The sequence below is a fragment of the Equus quagga genome, chromosome 4 (assembly GCF_021613505.1).
Source record: "Equus quagga isolate Etosha38 chromosome 4, UCLA_HA_Equagga_1.0, whole genome shotgun sequence".
Classification (NCBI taxonomy): Eukaryota; Metazoa; Chordata; class Mammalia; order Perissodactyla; family Equidae; genus Equus; species Equus quagga.
Window position 1 is genome coordinate 137,533,697 of NC_060270.1, and position 24,730 is coordinate 137,558,426.

The 24,730-nt window shown below is 35.5% G+C and overlaps 1 protein-coding gene across 13 annotated transcripts in view; it reads left to right on the forward strand.

The window, feature by feature from the left end:
* Positions 1 to 24,730, forward strand: part of CARF (calcium responsive transcription factor) — a 99,589-nt gene that overhangs the window by 24,646 nt on the left and 50,213 nt on the right. For all 13 annotated transcript variants that reach the window (XM_046658391.1, XM_046658393.1, XM_046658397.1 and 10 more), the window contains 11 exons: positions 2,373 to 2,493; positions 3,547 to 3,676; positions 4,833 to 4,917; positions 7,227 to 7,416; positions 11,987 to 12,107; positions 14,321 to 14,464; positions 16,411 to 16,644; positions 18,242 to 18,404; positions 19,387 to 19,450; positions 23,380 to 23,501; positions 23,888 to 24,257. In XM_046658391.1, the coding sequence (XP_046514347.1) occupies positions 2,373 to 2,493; positions 3,547 to 3,676; positions 4,833 to 4,917; positions 7,227 to 7,416; positions 11,987 to 12,107; positions 14,321 to 14,464; positions 16,411 to 16,644; positions 18,242 to 18,404; positions 19,387 to 19,450; positions 23,380 to 23,501; positions 23,888 to 24,257 (1,744 nt within the window). The remainder of the gene's footprint in view (positions 1 to 2,372; positions 2,494 to 3,546; positions 3,677 to 4,832; positions 4,918 to 7,226; positions 7,417 to 11,986; positions 12,108 to 14,320; positions 14,465 to 16,410; positions 16,645 to 18,241; positions 18,405 to 19,386; positions 19,451 to 23,379; positions 23,502 to 23,887; positions 24,258 to 24,730) is intronic.

The window sequence follows — 24,730 nt, forward strand, 5'->3', positions numbered from 1 at the left end:
ACATCTCCTCCCAAGTGGAGCTTTTTGAAACAAATGACTTTTCTTTTTCTTTTTGTTGCAATATGATTTTTTGTGTAGAAGCTATCAAGGAACTCGTGGAGATTCTGTAGTGGGTGAAACTGCAAAGAATGAGGAAGTTCTGGAGTGAGGCAGAGATGGTGTTTTGGATTCATTAGATATATTGTACACAAAGAGCCCAACAAATACGAGACTACTCATTTAGAGTCTGCCGCCATAGCATGTATTGCAGCAGATGACTTCAAAGCTCTGTTAGGTTTCATAGCAAAGATGAAAGATAATTAGCTTTTTTAAATAGGAAAAGTCATATTATCATCACCATTATGAAATTATGTGAATTAAAAATAGTTTTTTAGGTACCAGGTGGAACAAGCTAAGGAGAGAGAAAATGAAGGAGACTCTTGTCCACTGTGCTTGGGAAACAGTTTCAAAATCAAGAGAATATTCCACACATCAGTCTTATAAGAAATTTTCATGTGAATGAGTAAATTATAAATATATGTGTTTTGTTCAGATTTAAAAATAACCACAGCATTCTCATTTTCTAAGAATGAATGAAATAGTTTTGACAGATATTTAATCTCATTATAAGGAATACGGAATTTAAAACAATATTATTACCGTTGCCTTTTAAAGTTCAGCAGAGTTTTTTTTGTATTATTTTGCTTTTGTCTTTTTTAGGTTTAAATAACATCATCAGATATTGGGAGGCAGTATAGAGGAGTGATTAAGGGGAGTCAGACTGCTTGGGTTTGAATCTCAGCTCTGTGTTAGCTTGTTAAACTGTAACACTTGTACCTGTTACCTCACACTTAGCACTGTGTTACCTTGCGTGAGTTTTATAACCTCTGTGACAATTTCCTCGTCTGTAAAGTATATGTACTTGGTATAAATGTGATGAGGGTTAAATAAGGTGATACATGTAAAGTCCTGCTGCTCCGTATGCACTCAATAATTGTAAAGAAATTCTCATCATCAGAGTTGAGTTACTCTTTCATACTCAAGTGATAGGAGGTACGGCGAGATATTTTTATCTTAAGAAACTTGATAAACACTAGGGGAGGGAAGCAATTCCTGCTCTTAATTTCTGGGAAATGTTAATGATTATGTTTAAAGCATTCTACTTTGTTGAGTTGTTTTATTTAATTTAATTTTTTTCAAATTTAACTTTTTTCAAATGACCCTTTTAAAAGTAAGAATGCAGTCAGTCTCTATCAGGCATCAGCAGTGTTTTCATATCTTACATAGCAAAAGGGAGGTCTGGGAAAGTGGATCGTGAATGATTAACAGGAGTTACTTGTGATCAGGGGAACTGAGAACAGCGGACTTGGAGTAAAACAGTAAAAGTGTGTCAGTAGAAGAGTCGTATGTCAGGTAATAAAGTTTATAGGGTGTCCACAAAGTCTGGAAATATAGGGTAAACATTTTCAAATGGGGTATTAGTTAAATTTTCAAATGATAGCTTCAAAATGCCTTTCTTCAACTTTAGGTGCCTTTTCTAGTTGACATTCCTCTAAATTTGAGGCAATGGGTTCAGTTGTTAAACTGAGAAAAAAAGTATAATAAATATATGATTCTTCCTATGTTTGCAGACTTTGGGGGTACTCTGTGGTATTCCTTATGGACCAAAACAGGATATGTGTAAATGCAGAGATATAAAAATAAATCCTGCTTAGCTAGACATTTAACAAGTTACTATTTTTATTTATGTATTTATTTTTGGTGAGGAAGATTGGCCCTGAGCTAACATCTGTTGCCAGTCCTCCTCTTTTTGCTTGAGGAAGATTGTCGCTGAACTAACATCTGTGCCAATCCTCCTCTATTTTATGTGGGCTTGAGGAGCGGTGCGCCTGGGATATGCACCAGTGAACCTTGGGCCACTGAGGTGGAGCACGAACTTAACCACTCCACTACCAGGCTGGCCCCAAGTTACTGTTTTTAAACTAATGAAAATGACTTAAAGTGTGGGACACATGATTACCACACAAATAGATCAAACACATATGGATGATACAATAAATAGAAAAAAGTAAATATATTAATTCCAGTCAGAGCCTTTTCAGATTACTAAGTAATTAGACCTCATGATGTGTAGTGATTAAGACCATGGTGGTTAAGATCATAGGACATAGCGTCAACGTGCCTATCCTAGCTTTGAATCCTAGCTTTACCACTTATCAGTTGTGAGACTTTGAACAAATTTTTTTATGTACCTCAGTGTTTTCATCTATAAAATGAGGGAAATGATAGTGTCCACTGTAGTGGTAGACATATCTTTAGTAATTTACTTAAGTGCTAATTTTGTTAAATCATTGTAGGCTTATGCATTTGATTTCTTTTTTAATGCTTCCCAGATGATTGTTGCCAGCCCGTCAGAAGATGGACAGGTGCTTCGTGTAATTCCATCCACGCAGACAGGAATGGCCCCAGTGGTTATACCTCAGGGGCAGCTTGTGGATGTGACTAGTCCTCAGGGTGAGTAGTAAGGGGGTGTAGGGGAATGGAGAATGTTTTAAAGAACAAGTGTGTATTTCAGAAAATCACCTCATGAAAATCAGTGCTAAAATTGATGTTTGGGTGAGATTGTGAACTGAATACTTAGAAAAAGTTTCTTAGCCCAAATAAATTTCAAGTTCATTTTTCAACTCCTGTCTAGGTTAGCTGTCTATTTCATTTTGGAATTCTATGAAGCTGGTTGACTCTTGCTTCCTCCCAAATTACCAGTGAGCATAAAATAAATTTTTCTTCATTATAATAACAGTAATAATAACAGCAACAATAACAAGAATATAGTGCTAACAGCTACTGGAGAAGTTTTTACATTTGTATTTTTATCAATATTGTTGTTAGCCGTGTGATTCATTACTTTTTTTTAATGATTCTTTTCATCCCGTGTGCTCTTTTCTTCTTTCCTTTTTTCATTCAGGTTCAGAAAGGAGAATCATGCTCCCCATTTCTTTGTATTTTGTTCTTTCTTTACCTGTTTGATAATATCCATATTAGTTCTCTTCCTTCTGCTTCGCTTCCTTTTCTATCTATTTGAATCTCTTTTCTAACATGATAGCAACACTGTTTGTTGCTCCTTCAGAGCTAATGGTTTAACGTAGATAATTTTGCCTGAGTGTTATGATTCTTTGTCTTTGTTAAAGTCGTTAAAACTTAAGAAAAAAAACCATAGTTTGCAGAAAACATTGTAAAGATGGTATAGAAACAAAAAGAGTCAGTTTTACATTTTCCTATTATATTGTGAAACTCTTAATATGACAATTACTCCTACCACTTTTACATCCTAGCTGTTCAATCTAAGTTTCTAAAACTTACTTACAAAATTGCAATAGTCAGTATTATAACTTGAAAGTTAACAAGTTTATCACAGAAATTCTCTATAAAGCATGATAAGTGTTGTCATCTTTAGCTTCAGAGTATCACTTCTCTTTCCTGTTTCAAATATATGAGTTCTAGTTAGTTGCAGTCTCGTGGTCTTATTCAAGATATTGATGTTGCTTTGTTCTTGTTGTTATTGTTAAGATGTCTCTGAGGAGAAGCCCAGTGACAGAAAATTACCTGTTGTAAGAGTGGATGCTCTAGCAGACAACAGCAGCAGTTACATTCTTCATCCCCAAGCATCCCTCACATTGTCCAAAAAGACAGTGACCAGGTGAGTGCGTGGGAAACAGCAGCTCATCTTTTGGTATCACCATGGAAATTTTTAAAAAAATTCTTACATGTAAAGCTGCCTGACTATAGAAAAGATCATAAATTCAGCAAGTAGAATAAGCTGTCGTCAGATGTCTCTTCAATTATTTTAATGGCATCTTGGCAACAAGGAGGCTTCTCTAGAGGCTCTAAATGCCCCAGTGCTGCTTTTCCTCCGGGACACCTGCCTGTGAGCTTCTGAAGCCGTCTGAAAACCTGTCTGACACTAACAGAGTGTTTAGAATCAAGAAATATCCATTCTAGTTCCTAAATTTCTAGTGGTTTCATCACATTATTATGCCTTTAATTCCTCTGTGGTGAAGTGTTTAAAATGTTGGGTTTTTTTTTTGTTTTAAGATTTTATTTTTTCCTTTTTCTCCCCAAAGCCCCCCAGTACATAGTTGTATATTCTTCGTTGTGGGTCCTTCTAGTCGTAGCATGTGGGATGCTGCCTCAGCGTGGCTCGATGAGCAGTGCCATGTCCGTGCCCAGGATTCGAACCAACGAAACACTGGGCCGCCTGCAGTGGAGCGCACAGACTTAACCACTCGGCCACGGGGCTAGCCCCTAAAATGTTTTTTGTTGACATCTATTTCAGCTTTTATTTTTGCCTTAAAATAATGCTACCTATAATAATATAGGAAAATATAGACATAGTTTTTGTATTATTTATATTCTTTTAATTGTTCTATGAAAATATTTTTAAATGAACACCATATTTATGACATTTAGTGTTAGAACTTGACATAATATCATTTTATTCCTAACAAGTCACCTGAGATGTTTTATTAGCTCATTTTTTGATAAGTGAAAAATAATTATATAATGAAAGAATACAAAATAAGCTTTTAGAGAGAGATATAAAATACTTAAATTTGTTGGGACTACAGGTACTTAGAAGAACAAACTGAGGCCTTTGCTTTAGCAGTTACTCAAATAGTAATGATTAAAGAAAATTATAATTAATATACCCATCAGATCAATCTGTCGTTAATATTACAGTTTCCTATTGATGACCTCAATATATTGTCTTTAACATTGGCTGGCAGGAGAAAGCAGTTGAGTGAGGTGTGTGTAACTCGTGGTGTATATTTGTCTATATTCCTTTCCTGTTCCAGAATGTTTGAAGAGCCCTTTCTGGGCCCCCTCCAGACACTTTCTTCTAACACACCCATGTGGGCCTGCCGTCTTAGGAGCTGCGAGGTGAGTGAAAAATAGTCCTTACCTAGGTGCACTTAATCGGTTATAACTACAATTCATCCCGCAACGTCCACTTTTGAGTACCACTAATAGAAGCTGTATCTGTAATATTTTGTTCATGTTTATGCTAAATCTGATCTCATCAATTCTTTTGTTTGTTAGAGATTGTGAACTATGTTAAAGCAGAGATCATATGAATCCCTTCACACTTCACTGTCATCTCTGCTCTTAGAAACTCTTTTCCCTTGTCTTCATGAAACTTCACTACCGTGTTTCTCTACTTTTTATCTTTTGACCATTCCTTCTCTTTCTCTGCTTGCACTTATTTCTTTTCATATTCTCCGTGGAAATTCTTCAAGGTTCACAGTTTGACCTGATTTTATTTCTCTACGTTTTGTCCCTTGGAGAGCTCATCAACTTTATTTAATTTCAACCATTGCTTTTATAAAAACGATTCCCAAATCTAGATCACCAGTTCTGTAATTGTGCCCTTGCTCTTGTCCCAGATCTCCAGCTACTTAGAGTACTTGAAGCTTTACTTGGTTTCACCTCCTATTCTCCATATCCTACACAGAATGTATCCTGAACACAACTGGCTCTGCTTCCTAAATTCCTTGTCCGTGTAATGACAAATAGCATTTTCTTAGACACCCGGGCACAACATTTTAGACTAATTTCTTCCTTTCCCATATTCAGGGAGTCACCTGATTATTTCAGTTTTTCCTTTAAAGTCTCTCCTTTTCAGGGACAGGGGCTCCTCTTCCACAGACCTTTTGTTGTCTTGAACTTGATTATAGTAACACCCTTCCTTCTAATCTCTTTGGCTCCTTACCGTTTAGTTTTCTAAAACTGCTTGTCTTTAAACATTGCTTTCGTTGTCTTTTCTCGCTGCCCTCTAGGTTCAGTGTTGTTTCCACATCACTTAGTCATTGTAGCTAGCATTCAAGGTCTTCCAGGACCTGGTGTCACTGAATCTTGTCCTACCTATCCCTACTTTTCTGCAACTGGACTTTCATTTCTGTTAGCCTAGTCTTCTTACTTCCTACAAATACTTCAGAATCTTCCCTTATCTCTGCTTTCGCTCTTTTTTATCTCCATTTCCTAATATATTATTTTTTCTTCTACTTACCTTTCTAACTAGTCTTCAAATTCCATTGTAAGTCCTATATATCTTTTCTGTAAATATCTAATGATTATTTTAATTTTTACCTACAGTGCATGGAGTCAGTTCTAGGTCTTATGCCTTGCACCGTAAGGGATCACAGTTAACAGATTATCTCTGTTGGTGTAGAAAAAGCTTCTCCTCTAGTTAAGGGATACTCACATAGTTGTGGGTAGATAATATCAATTTACTTACATGATTTATTTATACCTTGCCTTGTTTCAAAAGGAATTTAAGACAGCTTACAAAAATACATAAAATATCTTAGCAAGGTGGAAATTAAAAGAGAAGCTAAAGAATAAAGAAAAACAAGAATGGAACCGTAGAAGGGAAGTAAGAGATGTGTATCTTAATGAACTGTATGGATGTGAATGTGTGTCTTGTCCATAATCTAAGCATCTACATCTCAGAAGGGGAAACCTAGTTAGTTACTAAATTCTGTGTCCATTAGATAAAATTAATTATGCTAATTTCTATAAGATAAAAGAAAACTGTTAACTATTTTTGATACTAGGGCCTCCATTAGATAAAATTAATTATGCTAATTTCTATAAGATAAAAGAAAACTGTTAACTATTTTTGATACTAGGGCCAGACAGGAATTTATTTCAGAGAAGGATCCTCATAAAAAGAATCTTGATAAAATGGGAAAATTCTTTGACGTCATTTTTCTAGGAGATATCATCACAATTTTCATAGGTTTTCAAATAGACTTATGGCATCATATCAAAATCAATTTCCGTAAAAGATCTCCCACAGGGAACCAGTGCTTTGTGCCTAGTTTTATGCTGATCTGGTTGGATCCAGGAGTAGAATTTTAAATATCTGGAAGAATGGTTACATGATATGATCTTGAAGCTATCCTCCCTAAATACTATTCCTCTCAAAGAAGGTTTTGATAAAGATAGTGTGGCAGTGACTTTGGCGTTATGTATTCTCTAACAAATACCTGGACAATTCCTTTTTGGTGATGCTGGTTGAATTCAGATCAGACTCACTGATTGTAATACACTATTGATCTGAAGGGAGACATGACATTCTGTTTTGAAAGCTGATGAGTCTTTCATCTTGGACAACCACTGCATTACATTTTTTGTACAATGAAACATATTTGCTGATAATTTTGTTATTTAATTTCTACTACATGCAGAAAATTGGAGATTCATATCGTGGCTACTGTATAAGTGAGACTGAATTGGAAAGTGTCCTAACATTTCACAAGCAGCAAACACAGAGTGTTTGGGGGACCCGCCAATCTCCGAGCCCAGCCAAGCCGGCTACACGCTTGATGTGGAAATCTCAGTATGTCCCATATGATGGAATCCCGTTTGTCAATGCAGGTACTTTTTAAAAGAATTATTTTAAAAGATTCAGCAGCAGCTGTGATCCATTGTGAAAGTATGGTTTCCTAAGGTGGTACATTTCCATTTTGGTAGATGACAACTGAATGTTAATTGGTGAAAATACATATCAAATTAAAAAGAAAACTTATAGTAAATATAACCAATTATTTTATCTCATAAAATTGCATTTTAATATGTTAGTGTAAATAAATAATGCTTTCTTTAGATATTATGCTAATAAATAGAAAATAATATTGAAATTCCAAGTAGACCTATTTAATAAAAATTAAACAATAGAGCCATTTTATTAATTTAAATTGTATATCTGTTGGGTTTTTTTTTTTCATCTAATCCAGATATTCTCTCCTTGTTTCTTGATTTATCTTGGGGGAAAAAATTTTTGTTCATTTTGTATGGCTTATGACTCTAGAGTTGCTGTGTAGAATTTGTATATGATTTGGAGTTATCATATAGAATTCTAATATTAGGGTTCTCAAGCATCAGCTGTGTTACGTACAGTATTCTCAAACACTGGGCTAGCATTTACTAAAGCAGTAGAGTTTCAAACTATTCCCAGAGATTCACCCTAGAACTAATCAACCCCAAAGAACCTAAACATCAGTGATTTATTTCAGGACTGTGGGGTACTGGTTCAGCTGGAAGAGCTGCAGCCTCATCCTGTGCCTCTGAGGGTAAAGAGAAATACTTAGAGGAAGATGAGATAAATATAACCATCTCTGCCGAGGTTTCATCAATATCCTATAAAAGAAATGCAGTGTTTTTCCCGACCCTAGTTCTAATCCCATTCTTAACTCTCCACACGCAGCCACTATCTTTCCAGTCTATATTTTTATACTTTAATATACATATTTGTATTTATAAAAATATATTTTATTGTTTCAGATATTTTAAAATATACATAAATAGTAAACTGTAGACATTGTTATGTAAATTTTTCACTCACGCTTATTTTTGGGGATCTGTCCATATTGATACTTATAGGTCCTAGTTAATTCAATTTAACTATCGTATAACAGTCCAGCATATGACCAAACCGCAGTTATTTTTCTACTAACAATCATTTAGGTTGTTTCCAACTTTTCAATATTACAAAGAATGCTATAGTCAGAGCTCCACAATATACGTTTTCTGTTGAAAAGATACAATTGGTTTTTCTAGAGTGTATGCATTAAAGTAGAATTGCTGAGTTGTGAGGTATGCCCATTTCATCTTTACAAGATTATTTTAAATTGCTCTCTAGAGTAGTTGTACGTGTCCAAAATCTCTTCTCTGAAATTTTTTTAGCCAGATGTCTTTCAGAATTCTGAATTCTTGGAATCTAATATGGTAATATTGTAAAATACTACTAGCAAGTATTCTATAGGCAATATCACAATACTTTATGGATAGTCACACCAAGAGGAATAAATAAAGACTATAAATAACCTCGTATATAAAATAAATAAGGACTATAAATAGCCTCAGGTTTTGTATCCAAATAAGTTCCAAAAAATTTAATTTTCTGAGCTCTTTAGATTTCAGAATCGTACGTGAAAGACTGATGACTTATACCAACTTTTACTCCTTTCAGTAACGTATGAAAATTTACCTTTCTCACATTCACTCTGTGAGTTAGCATTGTCAGACTTTTAAAAATCTTTGTATCAGGGAAATTTTCATGTGTATATCAAAGTAGAGGGAATAGTATATGAAGTTCCGGGACTCCATGTGATTATCCAGCTTCAACAACTGTCAGCATATGGTCAGTCTTGTCTCACTTATACCCTTGCCCCCACCTCACTCCCCACCCCAAGAAGATTATACAGCAAATTCCCCATAGCATGTCATTTCATCTATAATTACTTAAGTATACGGTATACACTAAAGTATATCTCCAAAAGATAAGGACTCTTTATATACATTTATACATATGAAGAATGAGAATCCCATTATCACACTTTAAAAGAATTAATAGTAATTTCTTAATGTCATAAAATGTCCAGTGTTCACGTTTCTCCACTTCTAACTCTTTTTCCACAGGTCCGTTCAAATTCACATCGAAACAAAGTTCACGGGTTACATTTGATTAACATCTCTCTTAAATTTCTTTTCATCTAGAAATTTCTCTCCTCTTTCCCCAGGTAGTTTGTCCTCTAGAGTTTGCCAGATCCTGGATTTTGCAGATTCCTTCTCTGTGGTGTAGTTTACCATGTTCTTTTATCTCCTGTATTTCCTGTAAACCCTTAGATCTAGAGGCTTGATTAAATGAAGATTAAATCTTCACTAAGGTGTTTTGCAAGAATACTCCGTAGGTGCACTGTGTCCTTCTTATTGCTACCTGTGCATTAACACCTTTTTGTGGTGTTAAGATTAATCAGTGGATTCGGTTTTAGAGTATTGTATTTTTTTTGTTTTTGCCAGTCTGAAAAGTGTGAGATAGTATTTTGCTATTGTTTTAATTTGCATTTCCCTGTTTACTAGTGAAGTGGAACATCTTTTTATTTGTTCATTTAATATCCTTTTTTTCTTTCTGAATTGTCTCTTCATAGCCTTTGCCCATTTTTCTGTTTGTTTTTTTTAATTTTAAATTTAAAAAATTATTTATGGTTCTTTATATTCTGCGTATTAGTTCTTTGTTATATGTATTATAAAATGCTGTTTCTCAAACTGTTATTTTCCTGTTCCTTTTTTTTTTTTTTGAGGGAGATTAGCCCTGAGCTAACATCTGCTGCCAATCCTCCTCTTTTTGCTGAGGAAGGCTGGCCCTGAGCTAACATCCATGTCCATCATCCTCTACTTTACATGTGGGACGCCTATGACAGCTTGGCGTGCCAAGCGGTGCCATGTCTGCACCTGGGATCCGAACTGGCAAACCCCGGGCCGCCAAAGCGGAACGTGTGCACTTAACTTGCACCACTGGCCCAGCCCCACCTTTTACCTTTTTTCATAGTGTCTTTTAAGTAGAAGTTTTAAATTTTAATGCCAGTTTTATTAACATTTTTATTTGTGATTACAGTGCTTTTGGTTTCATATTTTAAAAGTTTGCTACACCCTACGTAGAGTAGGGTATCCAACTAAAATCTTAAACTGCATAGTTTTCACATCTACTTACTTGTATTATGCATTGCTATGTAACGAATTGCCCTAACCTTGGTGGCTGAAAACAACAGACTTATTATCTCACAGTTTCTGTGGGTCAGGAATCCCAGAGCAGCTTAGCGAGGTAGCTCTGCCTCAGGTTCTCTCGCAAGACTGCAAGTAAGGTGACTGGACTGCACTCATCGCACAGCTTGACTGGGAGAGGATCTGCTGCCAAGCTCACTCATGGGGCTGCTGGCAGGCCTTATTCCTGTCATGTGGGCCTCTCCACAGAGCCGCCTCACCACATGACAGCTGATTTCACCCAGAGAGCAGTCCAAGCAAGAGTAAGAGAGTACCCAAGACAGAAGTCACAGTCTTTTTATAACCTAATATCAAAAATAGCATCCTGTCACCTCTGCCATATTCATTAGGAGTAAGTTAATGAGTCCAGCCCATGTTCAAGGGGAGGGAATTATACAAGGACATAAGTACTAGGAGGCAGGGATCATTGGGGGCCATCTTAGAAGCTGGTTATCACATTATCTAACAGCCCAAATAGAAATAAGGAAATGAATAACTATAAAAAGAAATAGGGGCTGGCCCCATGGCTGAGTGGTTAAGTTCGTGCGCTCCACTTCGATGGCCCAGGGTTCGGATCCTGGGCACGGACATGGCAACACTCATCAGGCCATGTTGAGGTGGCATCCCATGTGCCACAACTAGAAGGACCACAACTAAAAATAATGTACAGCTAAATACTGGGGGGGATTTGGGGAGAAAAAAGCAAAAAAAAAAAAAGATTGGCAACAGTTGTTAGCTCAGGTGCCAATTCTTAAAAAAAATAGAAAATTAAAAAAGGGAAAAAAGGAAAAAAAGAAATAAAATTTTGGTGCCGACCTGGTGGTGCAGCAGTTAAGTTTGTGCACTCTGCTTTGGAGGCCCAGGGTTTGCAGGTTCAGATCCTGGGCGTGGCCCTAGCACCTAAGCCATGATGTGGCAGGTGTCCCACATATAAAACAGAGGAAGATGGGCAGAGATGTTAGCTCAGGACCAATCTTCCTCAGCAAAAAGAAGAGGATTGGCAGCGGATGTTGGCTCAGGGCCAATCTCCCTCAAAGGAAAGAATAATAATAAAATTTTAAATGACTCTAATATTTATTAACAAATTTAGGATTTGCTAAATTCTGTTTATAAAGTGGTAAATTTTATCATTAAAATCATATGTATATAAATATCAATTGATGTTCAGTAAATGTGGTATTTGCCAATTTCCTTACCATAATGTGGTACATTTGGTAAATATTACAATATACCTTTAAATGTATGTGTTTGTACATCTTAGTAAGACTTACCGATGTTTTCTTTCCTTAAAGTTGTGTAACTGGAAGTATAGATTTTGACATTTCCGCCAGCAAGTTGTTTTCAATCTAGTATTCAGAACAGGTGGATACTTGAATTAATATCAATAGTTGGTTTGGGCCCACAGGGAGTAGAGCCGTGGTAATGGAGTGTCAGTATGGGCCAAGGAGAAAAGGTTTCCAGTTAAAAAAAATCAGTGAGCAGGAAAGCAGGTCTTGTCAGCTCTACAAAGCCACTTGTCCAGCCCGGTAAGCTTTATTTTCTTTTATTTCTTTTTATTAAGTACTGACTTTTGAATAGCTAATATGCACATTTTTATTAAGTTTAAACAGCACCAAAAAGTATACAGTGAAATCTGAGTTTTCTCTTACCCCTGCTCCCTATGTCCCTCTCTAAGGCAGCAAGTCTTACTAGGGTTTCTTGACTAACCTTCCAAAGATATTCTGTGTACATGCATATATATATACATATGTATGTCCTCCTTTACCCTCATAAATGTTGAAGATCTCAGTAAAGCTTACTAATACTTTCCTTAAAGTTAGGTAGTGGTCTACCTTCTTTCCTGCTATGAATTCACATTGATTTATTTCCACTTGGAATGCCTTTTGTCCTTACTAACTGCAAGCTATTCTGCTTCATACTGGTGTGAATGTAATGACATATACTACTTTATCTTTTGCTTTTTTCTTCATTCCCAATATCTCTCAAAGCTGGCTCCATATCTGTACATAAAAGCACTGGTTCCTTGTTTTTATTTATTTATTTACTTTAAAAATTGATATATAATTGACATATGTTAGTTTCATGGTTCCTTGTTTTTAATAGCCATATAATATTCCATTTATAGATGAATTATCATTTACTTAACTAGTCCTCTAATGATAGACATGTAGGCTCTGAAAAGGATTCTTTATTATTATATACACAGCTGCAGTTAATAACATTGTACCTATTTGTACACTTGTGCTAGTGTATCAATAGGATTATTCCTTGCAATGAAATTGCTAGGGCAAAGGTTATATTCTTTTTAAATGTTGACAGGTATTGCAAAGTTGATTTTTAGAGATATTTTGCCAATTATATTTATACCAGCAATGTATGAGACCAACATAGTAAGTTTTAGATAGAATAGGACTACAGAGTAGTCAGTGCTCTGGATCACAATGAAAAATGTGAACAAATAAAAGATTTTTATAATGTCCTTTACTAATATTCTTTTTTCAGACATTCAGAGTGTTTTAAATTATCAGATAAAACAAAATTTAAAAAGATAACATGTAAAGGTTGGATTTAGTTGATGTTCGAAACATTTTATTTTAGCATCCTATCTCATTTCATAAATCTCAGCATTCTTAAGAAGTTTTTAAAGCCAGTTCAGAAGGCTTTTCGTGTTCAATTTGATAATGTTAACTTTAAACAATATTTGAACCTGACCATGAAACAAAACTTTCAATTGCTTTTGGAATATAATAAATCTAAAACTTTAGGTATAACTTGAGAGAAAAATCTCTGTATGCAAAGAAATGATTTCATTCTCTCTATCATTCTACAAGTACTTTTGAGTATCTGCTCTGTGCCCAGCAGCTTCACTGGGTGCCATGGGAAGGAGGGAGACTAAAAGAGGTATAAGATTTTGCTTAATCACAGGGAGCTTAAAATATTGTTGGAGTAGATCAAGAAACAGAAAACTATTAGAGCACATAAGAGTATAGTGTATAGTGTCAAATGTGTGGATCAGCTGACTGTCTTCAGAAAGGAATATATCCATGCAGACTCATTAGCAGGAAAGAAAGTCAAGCTTGGCCTGGATGATGAAATTTAGATTGAATTTGGAGAGGTAGACAATTGGCAGATATTGAGGCCAGGAGACCTATATAAATAAAGATATAGTGAGATTGTATATTTGGTATCAGAGGAGGAAGGAACATATTAAGATGATAAACTTCACAGGAAAAGCAATTTTATACTTGCAGTAATTGAAAGTAAGATTAGGTAAATAAGCTAGAATCATATGGAATGCTTTGAATGCTGCCAAGAAGTTCATACTTGATTAAAGAGCAGGTAGATTCTTCAACAAAGAACTATAAATATGAACAAAGATTGTGGCATTGATGTATCAAGTGGATTTAAGTAATGAAAGAGTGGAGGCCCAGAGACCCAGAAGGAGGCTACTAAAGTAATCCAGGCATGAGGTTTATGGCTTCCAGGAGAATAGAGCAGAGGCAAATCCAGAAAAAAAGTTAATATCCATAAATATTTACGTATTTTTACTGAATTCATGATTTTTGTTAATTTGCTAATTATGCACTGAGAATTTGGCATATCTTTCACATAATCCTCTGAATGCTTTCTAGATTATTTGAATTTTCTCTAAACTTTAATGCTTAAACTTCTGGTTGATAAATTAGATTTCTTGAGATTATAATATAGTGAAACAAATTCTTCTTTTTCTTATAAAAAGGATTTACATTAAAAAGGTGCAGAAGTTTCCTGAATATAAAGTTCCTACAGACCCTAAAATTGATAAGAAAATAATCCGAATGGAGCAGGAAAAAGCCTTTAATATGCTAAAGAAGAATTTGGTGGATGCTGGTGGTGTTCTTAGGTATGCCATTTATATAGTTCTTTTATTTTACAAGTTAATTATCTCCATTTGCAAAAATTTTTCCTGTAAGAGAAATTATAATTATATCTTCCAATTATTTCATTAAGAAATGGTTTTTATAAGGTAGATGTCTCATTAGTGGTATCCTAAGTATTAACATGATTTGCCACTGAATAAGCCATTGAGCTTATCAGCCAAATGTTGTGGATAATTTTGACCCAAAAATTCTTTATACCATATGGAAATTTTTTCCCAAAACAACAAATATATATTTAGCAACACAGTTCATTATATGTTTAGTACTTTGTTTCAGACATTTATTAAAAGCCAAACTTGCCTGTGTGTGTATATGTATGTGAATATATATATGTTTTTAAAGATTGACACCTGAGGTAATATCTGTTGCCAATCTTCTGTTTTCTTCTTCTTCTCTTCTTCTCCTCCTCATCCCCCTCCCCCTCCTCCCTCTCCTCCCCCTCCTCCCTCTCCTCCTCCTCCTCCCTCTCCTCCTCCTCTCCCCCCAAAGCCCCCCAGTACATAGCTGTATATTCTAGCTGTAGGTCCTTCTGGCTGTGCTATGTGGACACAGCCTCAGCATGGCTTGATGAGTGGTGCTTGGTCTGCACTCAGAATCTGAAGTGGCAAGACCCTGGGCTGCCAAAGTGGAGCGCACAAACTTAACCACTCGGCCACAGGGCTAGCCCCACCTGTATATGTTTTAAACCCATCTTTGATTACTTATGGCAGCTAGAAATAAATTCTAAGCCCTACATAAAATTCCATTTTATATCTTTTATGCTTCAGATTTTAAATTAAAAAAAATTAGCTTTCTTACTTTCCTTTGTGTGTGAGTCCATGTGAAGAATTTGCAGCTGTATAATGGAGTTAAGTTTATGGAATATAGTTTTTGTGTGATCTTGAAAAAATGTTTCCAATATATGAAAAATGAATGGAGTCAATAATTAGATCCTTCAGTTTGGAGACCATTGTGTATAATTTTTGAGTAGGCTCCATGTCATGCAATACCAGTCATTGCAAGCATTTTGTACACAAATATCAATTAAAACAGTTTCCTCCCAGATCAGTTCATTCTCCTAGCATCTGTTTTTTGTACTGCACTGCTATGCGAGAGACCTGGGTTCACCTTTTAGTTGGTTCCCTTGCTTGTTGGGGCAACAGGAGCTGCAGTGCAGAAGAGGCAACAGGTTGAGCTCCTGTTGAAGAAGATCCTCCCACATGACTCAGTCCTAACTGGCTCTGAATTATATCCTGTCTTTGGTTAAAGAATTATAGGTGCAACACAGAAGTTGTAATCTGGGTACAAAATGGTAGAAGAATGGGAAAATGCACAATTCAAAGGAAATGATTTCAAAAGTCTCATTACAGGGCCAGCCTGTGGCAGTGGTTGAGTTTGCACGCTCCACGTCAGCAGCCTGGGTTCCTGGGTTTGGATCTGGCTGCAGACCTACACCACTTATCAGCCATGCTGAGGTGGCGACCCACATATAAAATAGAGGGAAATTGGCACAGATGTTAGCTCAGGGCTAATCTTCCTCAGCAAAAAACCAAACAAAAGAAGTCTCATTACTTTGAGGCAAAATTTACTTAATATGAAATTTAAAATACCATTTTCATATGTACTTAAATCCTGCACCCTCTAACTTTAGGGCAAAGAAAAATCTGTAAATGTTTAATAAATATTTTTATTTAATTGAGTATAAAGCCAATCTTAGAAGAGTTAAGCAAAGGACATTTTAAATTTTATTTATATTTATTTTATTTATGTTTAATTTATTATTTTCAAAATTTTATTTATATTTAATATGATACAATCATATATAATTTTTTCTTAAAAGATTATTTCTTATCTTGATGGGTATTAACATAATTAACTGTGATTCTTGCCTTTGTCTAGTAATATAATTTTAAATGTTTTCTCTTGCCAGGTGGTATGTACAGTTACCCACCCAGCAGGCTCATCAGTATCACGAATTAGAGGCTCCTTGCCTCCCTCTGTCACCTTCCCCTTTTCCTATGTCTTCTCTTGAAGAAGAGGACAGTGCAGTTAGAGACGAGAATTGTGCATTGCCCTCACGTCTGCATCCTCAAGTAGCACGTAAGATTCAAGAATTAGTGTCACAGGGAATAGAACAAGTGTATGCAGTAAGGAAACAGCTAAGGTACAGTAGAAACAGATTTTTTTTACATTTTTCATTTTTGTTTTTTGGTTTAAATAATACACTTAACATTATAGACATTTTGCAAGATATATACTATCAGAGTAGATAAGGAATATGGTTTATTAAATACTAAAATAATCTTATTTATGAACTCATCATTTTCCAGCAGATGCTTGGCAAGCAACGAGTAGTGATTCAAATTACTCACTTGAGACATTCCATATTCAGATTTGGCAAATTGGATTATTTCTAAATGATACATGAATTGAATTATATACTGCATACCCAGAAAAAAAACCTTTGTAGAACCAAAGATTTTAAAACCGAGGCCAAGAGACTTATTTTAAGCTATTTGAAATGCAATTAAATTTTATTACAATGAAAGAATATGGTTAGTTCATTGTCTAATGAAATTTTATATATTCCACTCTGGTCTAATTTTATTGATACTCAAGTTATAATAATGATTATTATTATTATGTGGCACACACTATGTGTGTGCCAAGTATTGTGCTAAGCACTTTATATGCACAATCTCATTTATTCTTATAGCTTTATGACGTCAGTATGTTTATCCCCATTCTGCAGATGAGAAAATAGAGAGTTCAGAGTGGTTAAATAACTAGCTTGAGAAGCAGAGGCAGATCTGAAATCTAGGTCTAACTCTGTAGCCTGTCCTCCTCACCAGGATTGCTGGTACTAAACTGACCTTGTTCCTACTGGTTATTATGTAGTCTGATCTGAATAACACAATGAGTATTTCCTAGGATTATGTATTAATTAATACATGACTTTTCTATTTAACAGCTTTCTTGGGCATTTTTAGAACAGAGCCAAAGTTTGGTAAAGCCATCCACTCTTTACTAAACTTGAATCCCAAGAACAGAGGTCTAATACAGCTCTGCAGTGTGGTCTACCACTGTAATGCACAAAGCATATATATATTGAACTTCGTCATTTTTTAAATGTATTTATTTTTTATATACTTATTTGGCAATGCTACCTTCTATGTCTGTTCTCTTTCATCTACTTGTAAAATTCAAGCAGATAATATTTCATATGATAATTGATGCCTTTTGGAAGCAATATAACATGATGTCTATGCATGTAACTGGGGTATAGGACCAAGCTCTCTTCTTTCCTAAGTAGGTGTATAATTTTGGGCAAATCATTTAACTTCTGCAGCCCTCAGTTCCCTCATCTGTAAAGTGGGAGTGATAATTGTACCCACCTCCCAAGATTATAGTAAGGGTTAAAGGAGATGTTTGATGCGAAGTGTTCAGTCCAGGGCCTAACGTAATGAGCATTCAAAAACTTATTACGTTGAAAACAGTGATTCCTTTAAATTCATAAAAATGTCAAAGCTCACTCTAAGATATACAGGTGTTTAACCAATGAAAATATTACATTTCTTTGATCTTCATGAATTCTATCATCTCATGTATGGAAAAAATTAAAAATAGAAAAATATAAATTACTTATAAAGCTGTAAACCTTGCTTTACAGAGGTTTATGATAAAAGAGAACTTTTTTCTCTCCTTTGATGTAAAGTAGATTGCTAGATTGTTTATGTTATTCTATTTTATATTCTCCACAGAAAATTTGTGGAAAGGGAACTGTTCAAACCTGATGAGGTACCTGAAAGACATAATTTATCCTTTTTTCCAACTGTAAATGACATAAAAAATCACATCCATGAGGTACAGAAATCCTTGAGAAATGGAGATAGTGTATATAACTCAGAGATTATTCCAGCAACGGTATGATTACAACTGTATTTCCTTGTTTTGTTACAGAATCTTTCTTAGCTTCTGGCCTAATAGGGCCTAATGGTTGCTGTTAGGGATAGTTGCTATTAGGTCATGTAAATAACTGTGATATAAGAAAAAATAGGAGTATCTTTTTCTTAAAATGTAAACGCTATGAACTCTTAGATGATTATTTGACTAAAAATTTTTTTATTACTCTCACAAGAAGAAAAATCAGTGAATTCTAACTCTGACTATAATGACAATAGTAATCTTCATTTAAAAATCAACATAGTTTATCTCTGTAAAAAGTATATCTTATCCATTTAACAGACACTGAGTACATACTATACATATCTCCCCTCTTTTAAAAATAGATTGGCAAGTTTAAGTAGAATAGTTCAGACTTGAATATACAACTTGATGTTGGTTCCATATGCCATCTGTGTGTATCAGTTTTACCTTATACTGTGATACTGTAGTTTCCCGCTGAATATTGGTCATTTCTATGAAAATTTTGCCTACTCTGAAGAGATTAGTATAATTACCCAGAAACTACTAATTATGATGCAGGTAGTGATTACAGCATTAAAATCTTAGTAGTAATATTCTTTGCTTTCCAGATTTTTACTATCCAAATTCAGTAACTGAATAAATTCAGATTTTTTTTAAGCTAGAGCTACTATTCTGTGCTATCCGAAACTCTTAATTATTCCCTATCCAAAATTCAGAAACTGAAACAGATTTGGTTAGCAATGGTCCTTGCCGTGGACACTTAATATCCAAATTCTTGCTATCTGAACTTGGGAAGCTAATGTACTTGGATGGTGAAGTATCTTAGGGCTTGAGAATATGAACAAGTGAGGAGAGTATTACAGAACAAAGCACAATTATACTAGGACTGAATAAAATATGACAGTTATATTGATGTTTTAAAATATTTTTCAGTATAGGTACTTTATCATTTTTACTGAAATAAATGTTCCCATTTCAGCTTCAATGGACTACAGATAGCGGGAATATTCTCAGAGAAACTGTGACAGTTACATTTGCAGAAGGTAGGTTATCTTGAATACCTTTAAAATATGAAATCAAAGTGTTGAAACTGGAAGACATTTAAATATTATCTCACCTGATCAAATTTTATAGATAAGGCAACGTTGGCCCAAAGAGGCAAGAGCAACTATGTTAGGATTCTTCAAAATAATTCCAGCTGTTTAAATTTCCTCCTATAATCAGCTTTTTTGCTTCTTTATGATTGAAATTTTGAGTCTGATTACTAGCACAGTTTACTGTAAAGCTAGGCTGGTTCCACTAGTAATAACCCTAAGATGCCTTGATCAGGAAACTATTGTCCATTTTGTATGGTTTGCTTTTTCTCATACCTTCTTATTCCTATGTTCTCTCCATATTCCAAGCTTATTTCAGCCCTTTTGATTTCTCTTCTGGAAGTGTCTTTTCTCCTTTTCTACACGGCAGACTCCTCTCACTGCTCCAATGGCAATCTCAATCTCTTGACGTTAAGTGTTCTCTTTACTTCCCTCATATAATGTTAGATGTTTACTCTTGTATTTACCCCTGCGTTTAACTTGGTATCCTTTTGTTTACGCATCTGTATCTTTCATTACAATTTGAGCTCCTCGGAGACTAGGATTGTATTTTATTCAAATTAATATACCTACTTCCTAGCATAATGCCTGCTAAAAAGTTAACACCTAAATAAGTGCTTTAGAGGGCCAGCTTGGTGGTGCAGTGGTTAAGTTGTGTGCTCCGCTTTGGCGGCCTGGGGTTTGTGGGTTTGGATCCAAGTGTGGACGTACACACCACTCATCATGCCATACTGTGGCAGTGTCCCACATACCAAATAGAGGAGGATTGGCACAGATGTTAGCTCAGGGCCAATCTTCCTCACAAAAAAATAAAAATGAAAAATAAACCTAAGCCTTTAAAAAATAAATAAATGCTTTAGAATAAATTAATGAATAACTATGTACAGTACAATTATTTCTTTATTCTTCAGCTTACTAACCTTTAAGAGTCACTTTGCCTACAGAATAACTTTCAAATATTTTAGCATTATTCATTTGTTCTGCACATATTTTACTTACTGTGATAAATGCAGAGCATAAAAAGAACAGGGAAGTTTCCTGCTTCATTGAATTTAAAGCTTAGCAAGAGAAAAAGACACTAGACAAATATATTCTAATTAGTTACTATTATGGAAAGTGCCATAAAGTTGTGCAGAATTGCATGGGAATAGTGATAGAGACATATAATTTAGTCCAGGGAGTAGGGAAGGGACTCTTGAGAAAGTGACTTTTAAACTAAGAACTGAAGAATTACTAGGAATTTGGCAATCAAAGGAATAGCATGTTCAAAGGCTAAGCAAGCAAGAGCTTGTCATGGTCAAGGAACTTAAGAAAGCTAGTGTGGTTTAAGCATAGACAAGACTTAGAGATAAAACTGGATAAGCAAAACAGTTTAGGAGACTGCTTCAGCTGTCCAAATGAATGGTGATAGTGGTTTAACTATAGTTGGTGGCAATTATACTAGAATTGGCCGGATTTAAGGGTTATTTAAAAAGTAGAATTCAAAGGCCTTGGTTATTGATTGAATAACCAAAAGTGGGAGGTAAAAGAGTGGGAATGATCTGGGTTGATTCCTGAGTTTCTTCCGTGAGCACTTGACTGATAGTGGCATTTACTGAGCTCAGCAACACTGGCATAAGAATAGGCTGTTGCTGGGGCCGGCCCGGTGGCACAGCAGTTAAGTGCACACGTTCCGCTTCTCAGCAGCCTGGGGTTTGCCGGTTTGGATCCCGGGTGCGGACATGGCACCGCTTGGCAAAAGCCATGCTGTGATAGGCATCCCATGTATAAAGTAGAGGAAGATGGGCAGGGATGTTAGCTCAGGGCCAGTCTTCCTCAGCACAAAGAGGAGGATTGGCAGTAGTTAGCTCAGGGCTAATCTTCCTCAAAAATAAATAAATAAAAAAAGAATAGGCTATCGCTGGTGGCAGCGGGGAGAAAAGAAAAGATCATGAGATCAGATTTGGAAAGCTTGAGTATCAGAGCCATTTCAGTGGAGTGGATTGGGAGGAAGCCATATTGTGGGCAAAGAGTGGATGGGAGATGAATGAAGAAATGGAGACAATGTGGACCACTTTTTCAAGAAGTTTGCTGTGAAGGGAGCATGGTTGAGGGGTTGAAGTAAGGTATTTTAAGACAGGAGAGATCTGCAGAGATAGATGAAGATGAAGGAACTTGATAGCTTTGGTGATGAGAAGTTGAGAAAATTTCTATCTGATAGCTTCTCTTTACTCTTTAAATAAGAGTGCTAAGAATGAGCTAAGATCTCTAAGGGTGGCCAAGATTTGAGGAAAATGGAGATTAGGTATCATCCCTAATACAGAGTGACAGAAACATTGTAAGGTTGTCAGGTACAGGTGAAGGTCCTGTGGAAGCTGATGATCATGAATTGGTAAAAGCAGTAGCAGCGAGTTTCTTCTCCAGCATCATTCAGCTTCCCGTGTGTAGGCACTGGAAGCCATTTTCATCCAGAATTAGGATTTTACCAGGGAGGTATGACCAAAGGACACAGAGACAGGGAGTTTAAGGTATTTGCAAGAGAGTGACTGAAATGATAAACTCAGGACTCTAAGCTGCATAGGGAGAGAATTTTATTAAGGAAGAGATTGATGGATCTGAAGAAAACTGAGAGATCCACTGACTGGAGGTTCACGTGAGGTTGAAGAACAGCTGTCGTGGAGTACCTGACCAAAATCCCTGGGAGAGTGAGAGGCTGTGATCAGAGAGGGGATGTTTGGATTAGAGATTTTAGATTTAGAGTAGTCCAGAGTATGGCCGCAGTAGTGGACGACTGCAGCAGTGTCAAGTAGAGACAATTAGAAATTAAGAAACCAAGAAACATAAGAGTGCTGTTTAATCCTCTTAGCAGTCCTTCGAGGAAGAGGCTCTTATTCTGATTTGACAGGTGAGGAGACTGAAGTGTAGAAACCAAGTTAAATAGCATGTTTAAGGTTGCAGAGAAAAGCCAGCACTTAAATCCATCCTTATCTGATACCAGGGCCATTTTAAAAAATTACTCAGTTATGGTATGGAAGCAATAAATAATTGTTGTTAATTGGTTTTTGATTGACTCAGAGAGATTAATATATTTGGGTTAACATAAGAATTACTTGAGAAGGACTCAAATTCCCTAAGGACAATTACTTTAAACATTGAGATAATTAAGAAAACAGAGGTTTTTACTTTTATATTTTCCAAAGTGAGTTATTGAAAGAAATTTAATACTGTTACTATTGAGTTCTGCTTTATGCCAGGCGTTGTCCTAGGCACGACAGCTGCCAGAGATGAGTTAAGTTTAGTCTTTGTAATTAAGGGGCTCAGTAGGTGTCCCACCTCTAGAGAAGTTTAGGTGTAGTCCAGCATTGTAGCATGGGAAATGGACTAGATTAGAGTTACAGATAGAGAATCTTTCAAGAAAAATAATAGTTTCCTACATCCCATCCTAGATATACTAAATTAAAATTAATGGAGGTTGAACCTAGGAATTGATGGAATTTTTCAGTTCTCTAAATGATTTTGGTGATCTACCAGGTTCTGGAAATAGTGGACTAGATAGATAACTTCTTAAAAAATCCTTGCCAAATCGTTGACCTTATTTCTGTGCACCTGTTTTTGTACCAGTACCATGCTGTTTTGATTACTGTAGCTTTGTAGTATGTTTTGAAGTCAGGGATTGTGATGCCTCCTGTTTTGTTCTTTTTTCTCAGGATTGCTTTAGAAATTTGGGGTCTTTTGTTGCCCCATATGAATTTTAGGATTCTTTGTTCTAATTCTGTAAAGAATGTCGTTGACCTTATTTCTTATTCCAATTCTGATAGTAAGGGTTGTAATAAAGTGTAGTATTCTAGAAGCCATAAGAATCATTTTGTTTTAAGAGTTTATTTTTCTATATAATTTAGGAAATTCACCAGGAGAATCAGTTACCAGCAAAGTGCAGACAAATCAGATAAGGAGTGCTTTGTCTCCAGAGCCAGCCCCCTTGCTTTCCTCATTTGAGCCAAAAATATTTACACAACTACAGGTAGGTATCTAGTGAAACAGCCAAACACCTTTGTCTTTCTTCCTCAATCTCCTCTCTTCTTCTTCTAGGGATTTTGCAGAATTGTTGTAGAATTATGATAATGATCAAAGATGTTTTCATTATTTCCTGAATTTTTTGTGTCTTGATTTAAGATAATAAGTTTTAAAATATGTTTCAAAAAAGTTTGAGTTGACTATGCATGCAATAAAATTTAGTTGTATTATTTTTCCTTTGGCCCTTGTTTCTGTCCTCACTTAATATTTGTTAGTAACTGTGCCCTTATATTTTATTGAGACAATTTTCTGTCAAAAGAGTACTATATCCTGGAAGAAAAATCATACATAATAAATTCAAACATTTTGATATAACTCTTTTTGGTTTAAAAGGGTTTGCATTTTCAACCAAGATTCACCTCTCCTGATGGATCACCGGCTCCGGTATCAGTAAATAACCATCCGTCCTCCAGTCCTTCAAGACTTCTGGATTCAGTAGGAAGTGCTGTAATGAATAATAATTCTCCACTGCTTGGTCAGAGTCATAGTCTTCAGACAGATTCATGCCTAACACAAAGCAGTAGTGTTGCATCTACTGTGGGCAACCTTCCAGGACCAGATCAAAATCTGGTTGCAATGGACCAGCTGGTAGAAGTTGGAGATGTTGAGGATGCAGAGAATCTGGAAGGAAGTGTTCATCGGATTCTCTTGGAAGATGTGCAGAACATTCCAATACAGATTATAGACAGCCACTCAGCTCTCAGTAAGTTACAACTACTTATGGTTTTATTTTTTTAACCTTCATGGACTATCATCACTATTACATTACAGAAAAAACTAGAATTTCTACTCATTGGATTTATAATATATAAATAAATCAAGTAAAAATATGAGAAAAAGGGAAAAAATATCAGCGTGAGTTTTGTAACTTTTAAACTTTTTAATTTTTTCTTCGTACCAAAATTATTCATTCCCTAGTTACCTAGTTTTACATGAAAAATCTGTGATGTGAAAGCGGGAAAGTCATGTTAGAGTACATGAAAAAAATAAGAGAAATTGAAAAAATAAAACTATTTTAGTATAAAGTTATTCTGGAAAAATTTATGTACACACGAACAAAGAAAAATGGAATGAAGTAGGCAGATATAAAGATTAAAAGGAAGATTTTTGAGTCATGGACTTAAATGTTAAATTCTATGGAAATTGGAAGGTAACTAGTAAGACTTGAGTACTTCA